Source organism: Oncorhynchus gorbuscha, linkage group LG21, assembly GCF_021184085.1.
Source record: "Oncorhynchus gorbuscha isolate QuinsamMale2020 ecotype Even-year linkage group LG21, OgorEven_v1.0, whole genome shotgun sequence".
Taxonomy (NCBI): domain Eukaryota; kingdom Metazoa; phylum Chordata; class Actinopteri; order Salmoniformes; family Salmonidae; genus Oncorhynchus; species Oncorhynchus gorbuscha.
Genome location: NC_060193.1, coordinates 20671615 through 20678036, shown reverse-complemented (window position 1 = coordinate 20678036; position 6422 = coordinate 20671615). Strand labels below are relative to the sequence as shown.

The 6422-nt window shown below is 41.8% G+C and overlaps 1 protein-coding gene across 1 annotated transcript; it reads left to right on the top strand.

Moving 5' to 3' along the window:
• Positions 1-2487: 2487 nt before the first annotated feature.
• LOC124007752 lies at positions 2488-4961 on the top strand. Its single transcript, XM_046318490.1, has 6 exons — positions 2488-2622; positions 2762-3124; positions 3285-3629; positions 3896-4027; positions 4199-4233; positions 4564-4961. Exons 1-6 carry the CDS (start codon positions 2580-2582, stop codon positions 4702-4704), a joined length of 1059 nt encoding a protein of 352 aa, XP_046174446.1. The 5' UTR covers positions 2488-2579; the 3' UTR covers positions 4705-4961.
• The last annotated feature ends 1461 nt before the right edge of the window (positions 4962-6422 follow it).

Genomic DNA, 6422 nt, shown 5'->3' with positions numbered 1-6422 from the left:
GAGCGGCATAGGCAAGATGCAGTAGATGGTATCGCCTTCTTCACGATGCGGTCTGTGTGGGTGGACCAATTCAGTTTGTCTGTGATGTGTACGCCGAGGAACTTAACTTACTACCCTCTCCACTACTGTCCCGTCGATGTGGATAATGGGGTGTTCCCTCTGCTGTTTCCTGAAGTCCACAATCATCTCCTTAGTTTTGTTGACGTTGAGTGTGAGGTTATTTTCCTGACACCACACTCCGAGGGCCCTCACCTCCTCCCTGTAGGCCGTCTCGTCATAGATGGTAATCAAGCCTACCACTTTTGTGTCGTCCGCAAACTTTATGACTGAGTTTGAGGCATCCGTGGCCACGCAGTTGTGGGTGAACAGGGAGTACAGGAGAGGGCTCAGAACGCACCCTTTAGCTCAGTTACCTGCGCTGTCTTGGAACAGGAACAATGGTGGCCCTCTTGAAGCATGTGGGAACAGCAGACTGGGATAAGGATTGATTGAATATGACCGTAAACACACCAGCCAGCTGGTCTGCGCATGCTCTGAGGGCGTGGCTGGGGATGCCGACTGAGCCTGCAGTCTTGCAAGGGTTAACACGTTTAAATGTTTTACTCACCTCGGCTGCAGTGAAGGAGAGTCCGCATGTTTTGGTTGCGGGCCGTGTCAGTGGCACTGTATTGTCCTCAAAGTGGGCAAGAAAGTAATTTAGTCTGCCTGGGAGCAGGACATCCAGGTCCGTGACTGGGCTGGTTTTCTTTTTGTAATCCGTGAATGACTGTAGACCCTGCCACATACCTCTTGTGTCTGAGCCGTTGAATTGCGATTCTACTTTGTCTCTATACTGACGCTTAGCTTGTTTGATTGCCTTGCGAAGGGAATAGCTACACTGTTTGTATTCGGTCATGTTTCCGGTCACCTTGCCCTGATTAAAAGCAGTGGTTCGAGCCTTCAGTTTCACGCGAATGCTGCCATCAATCCACAGTTTCTGGTTTGGGAATCGTTGCTATGGGAACTGATGATCTGATGAGACAAAAATAGAGCTTTTTGGTCTAAACTCCACTCGCCGTGTTTGGAGGAAGAAGGATGAATACAACCCCAAGAACACCATCCCAACCGTGAAGCATGGAGGTGGAAACATCATTCTTTGGGGATGCTTTTCTGCAAAGGGGACAGGACGACTGCACCGTATTGAGGGAAGGATGGATGGGGCCATGTATCGCGAGATCTTGGCCAACAACCTCCTTCCCTCAGTAAGAGCAATGAAGATGGGTCGTGGATGGTTCTTCCAGCATGACAATGACCTGAAACACACAGCCAGGGCATCTAAGGAGTGGCTCCGTACGAAACATCTCAAGGTCCTGGAGTGGCCTAGCCAGTCTCTAGACTTGAACCCAATAGAAAATCTTTGGAGGGAGCTGAAAGTCAGTATTGCCCAGCGACAGCCCCAAAACCTGAAGGATCTGGAGAAGGTCTGTATGGAGGAATGGGCCAAAATCCCTGCTGCAGTGTGTGCAAACCTGGTCAAGAACTACATGAAATGTATGATCTCTGTAATTGCAAACAAAGGTTTCTGTACCAAATATTAAGTTCTGCTTTTCTGATGTATCCAATACTTATGTCATGCAATAAAATGCAAATTAATTACTTAAAAATCATGCAATGTGATTTTCTGGATTTTTGTTTTAGATTCCGTCTCTCACAGTTGAAGTTTACCTATGATAAAAATTACAGACCTCTACATGCTTTGTAAGTAGGAAAACCTGCAAAATCAACAGTGTATCAAATACTTGTTCTCCCCACTGTATGTTGAAGAGGGTGTGGCTTAAGCTGCATCTCTCTTGCTCTCGCTCTCGCTCTCTTGCTCTCGCTCTCACTGTTTCTCTCTTTCTGTGGTTTTCAGCCGGATATCTCAGAACTCTCATACTGTAGGCTATAATACTTGCACTTCAAGTTGACCATTTTAGCAACAGTTAACCAACTCTGTTGATGAGGCAGCTTATGTATGTATATATATTGGACTGAAATATGTGAAAAAAATGTCCTTTGACCTAGAGATCAGAAGTTCTTAGACAAACACAACCCACAGTGTTAACTGTAACGTGTATCATTATTAACTAGGCCTAGAAGAATCTGTGTCATTAATAACAATATAAAGAGAGGAATTTATATCCATCCAATTGAGTGTAAATCCTGAATGAGAGATCATTAAGAAGACTACTGTATTGTGTTTGCGGTCTTTTTTCCATATGTTTTTGGGGAGGTGAAGTGACTGTGTGGTGATAGAAGCCCTAGAGGATGAGAGTGTCACACCATCAAAGTCACTCACATTATGTGTCTCTTAGACAACAGTAGCTGCAGTAATAAAGAATATTGGATGCCAAACGTCTGATTATATACCTATAAGTCCAGCTAGGAGAACCTGAACTGTAAAATACACAGTTAAAGACCATTGTCTCGAATGAGTCGTCAACAAAAATGATGCGGTCCAGTTCGACCAATCACCTGTAACTCCATTGTTGAAGTGTTGTCTACATGGGTGGACTCTTTCCACACGAGACCCAAGTTGTGAAGAGCTGACAACTTGAAAGATGATCGCACTGTGTCTGATATTTCCACTTCTCGTAGAGATGGGTAAGTCCATCTTTAGTTATTCACTGCTTATGTGATGATTTGGAGACATAAGGTTTCCAATTACTATTTTATAGACACTTTGAGAATCCAAAGTTGTATTTGAGATGTGTAACAGCTAATATATGTTTATGTTCTCTAGTTCATGGGGTAACTGGGATTGATTCCATACGTCAGGAGAGTGGTCTCAAGTCAGCCAAAATTGGAGACACGGTGATTTTGCGTTGCTTCTATGAAGGCGACATGGCCATGCATTTCTCCTGGTACAAGCAAAACTTGGGAGATAAACTTCAGCTCTTCTCAACCATTCATTATAAGTATGACAGGAACGCAACGTTCTACCATGAGTTTAAGGATAACCCTCGCTTCTCGGTGCAAAATGGCCCAAAAAAGAATCACCTAAGGATCTCAGACGTGCAACTCTCTGATTCCGGCACTTACTACTGTGGAAATGCTTATACCAATAGGGTGGAGTTTGGAAAAGGAGTTATTCTCATTGTAGAAGGTACGTAGAAATGTTGATTTAAATCTGAATTTACAGATATACGGTGTAAAAATGTGCTATTATGTTAATCAGACGAGATCTTAATTTAACAAATGATAAATTAAAATACTCGCTACCGTGATAATCTAGAACTTAATGGGTTAGTTTACCTTTTTGTCAGGTTCCAGAAACATGCGTATACTCCAGCAATCTGTGTCTGAGTCAGTCCAACCAGGAGACGTTGTGACTCTGAACTGTACAATTCACACTGAGACCTGTGCAGGAGAAGACCGTGTCTATTGGTTCAGACGTGGCTCAGGAGAATCCCATCCAGGAATCATGTACACCCATGGAGACAGGAGTGATCAGTGTGAGAAGAGCCCTGAGGCTGGGTCTCCTACACAGAGCTGTGTCTACAACCTCCCCAAGAGGAACCTCAGCCTCTCTGATGCTGGGACGTACTACTGTGCTGTGGCCTTATGTGGGGAGATACTGTTTGGGAACGGGACCAAGCTGGACATTCAAAGTAATTCCAATTTCCTCTGCTATACATTGCCACAAATACATTTTAATGTATGCCACATGGCTCAAAATGACTGCTTTTTGTTTCAAACAATTCATAACACGGTAGCCTTAGTTTTAGTAGGACCTTTATTTTTGCACAATGTATTTGGTAAAAAGTGTTTGTCTCTACAATGGGGACTTTTACTTTGAAATTGACTAGTTTACTAGTATCATATTTTACCTAAGCGTTCATGAATACAATATAAATCTACTGATACCTTTTCACAGTTCCAGAGCATTATTCTCCATTTGATCTAAGTCCTACTGTTCTTGCCTTGGTCGTGTCCAACATCGTTCTTGGGACAGTGACCCTTCTTCTTGCCTGGGCACTTTACAAGAATCTGAACAGACATCACAGAGGTCATTCTTTTACTTTATATCGTGTCTGTTTCATGTATATGTATAAAATGTCAAGTCTGTCAACGCCAATTTAATATCTAACTTATAAGCATTGTCGATTAACTACATGAGGTAGGAAAATGTATTGTCTTAAAAATAATAAATGGCCTTCCTCTGTTTCAATCTCTGAAGGGAGGAAAGAAGGTCCAACATCCCAGGGGAACCAGGTCATTTCAAAAAAGTTCATGAATATATTCTCCCTCTAGTAAAGTGTCTCTTTACAACTGTCATTTAGGTTTCCTTACAACTAGAATTCAGTTTGGAAGTAATAGATCACTGTACCAGATGTAACTTACTTTTCTTTGTGATGGTTGTTACTTACTTACTTATCACTGTTCCACTGACTGTTATCACTTGTCACTGTTCCACTGACTGCAAGGTCATTTAGTGGGTGTACAGTGTGTTTGACAGGTCTTTTGTAGAGTAGAAAATCAAATGTCATATAGCAGTTCATACTCGCATCATAATGCATTTTGCCATGGTTTCACCTCTCACAGAATCAAGACAGTGACGTGTTGAACTATGCCGCTGTGAGTTTCACTCCCAAGAAGAACTCTTCTTCCTCCGGAAGAACAAGAGGGAAGACCAGCAGAGAGGATGCAGTGTACTCTGAGGTCAGGTACCTTCAGCAGGAGTGAGGAACACAGTATCACCACTGTCACAAAGACTCCCAAGAAGAACCAGTTTACTCTTTGTAATAAAAGGACTGTTAATAACTGAAATGTATGTCATTTTGACAATGTCTGTATGTTAGAGTTATATGATTATCCTGTAATGCATTCAAACCTTTTACTTGTGCTTTTAATGAATAGAAATTCTCTGATAGAGGATCCCTTGTTCGCTGTATGTTTATGTTTTTTTATCATAATAAACTCTAATATTTGAACCCTTCATACATCTGTTTCCTCTGTAAAGTACATATCTGTTACCACAGGATTAAAGTGAATAGTAGTTCAGCTAAATGTGTGTCAGGCTCCATCAGTCAGAAACCCATCTTACACAATCAAAGGGTTACACAATGTACAGATCGTTCTGACTCTTCATACCTCAACTGACCATCCTACCAATCCTCGACTTTGGCGATATCATTTACAAAATAGCCTCCAATACCCTACTCAACAGATTGGATGCAGTCTATCACAGTGCCATCCGTTTTGTCACCAAAGCCCCTTATACTACCCACCATTGCGACCTGTACGCTCTCGTTGGCTGGCCCTCACTTCATACTCGTCGCCAAACCAACTGGCTCCATGTCATCTACAAGACCCTGCTAAGTAAAGTCCCCCCTTATCTCAGCTCGTTGGTCACCATAGCATCACCCACTTGTAGCACGCGCTCCAGCAGGTATATCTCTCTAGTCACCCCCAAAACCAATTATTTCTTTGGTCGCCTCTCCTTCCAGTTCTCTGCTGCCAATGACTGGAACGAACTACAAAAATCTCTGAAACTGGAAACACTTATCTCCCTCACTAGCTTTAAGCACCAGCTGTCAGGGCAGCTCACAGATTACTGCACAACTACCTCTTTCCCTACTGTATTTATTTTATTTATTTATTTTGCACCCCATTATTGTTATTTCTATTTTGCACATTCTTCCACTGCAAATCTACCATTCCAGTGTTTTACTTGCTATATTGTATTTATTTTGCCACCATGGCCTTTTTTTGCCTTTACCTCCCTTATCTCACCTCATTTGCTCATTAACTCATTAACTCATTTTTCATCCACTCCACAAAGGTGAAATAAAACAATTAAATAAAAAATATACAGTTGAAGTAGGAAGTTTACATACACTTAGGTTGGAGTCATTAAAACTCGTTTTTCATCCACTCCACAAATTTCTTGTTAACAAACTATAGTTTTGGCAAGTCGATTAGGACATCTACTTTGTGGATGACACAAGTAATTTTTACAACAAATGTTTACAGACAGATAATTTCACTTATAATTCACTGTATCACAATTCCAGTGGGTCAGAAGTTTACATACACTAAATTGACGGTGCCTTTAAACAGCTTAGAAAATTCCAGACAATTATGTCATGGCTTTAGAAGCTTCTGATAGACTAATTTACATCATTTGAGTCAATTGGTGGTGTACCCATGGATGTATTTCAAGGCCTACCTTCAAACTAAGTGCCTCTTATCATGATATCATGGGAAAGTCAAAAGAAATTAGCCAAGACCTCAGAAAAAGATTGTAAATCACAAGTCTGGTTCATCCATGGGAGCAATTTCCAAACGCCTGAAGGTACCACATTCATCTGCACAAACACCATGGGACCACGCAGCCCTCATACCGCTCAAGAAGGAGACGGTTGCTGTCTCCTAGAAATGAAAGTACTTTTGTGTAAAAA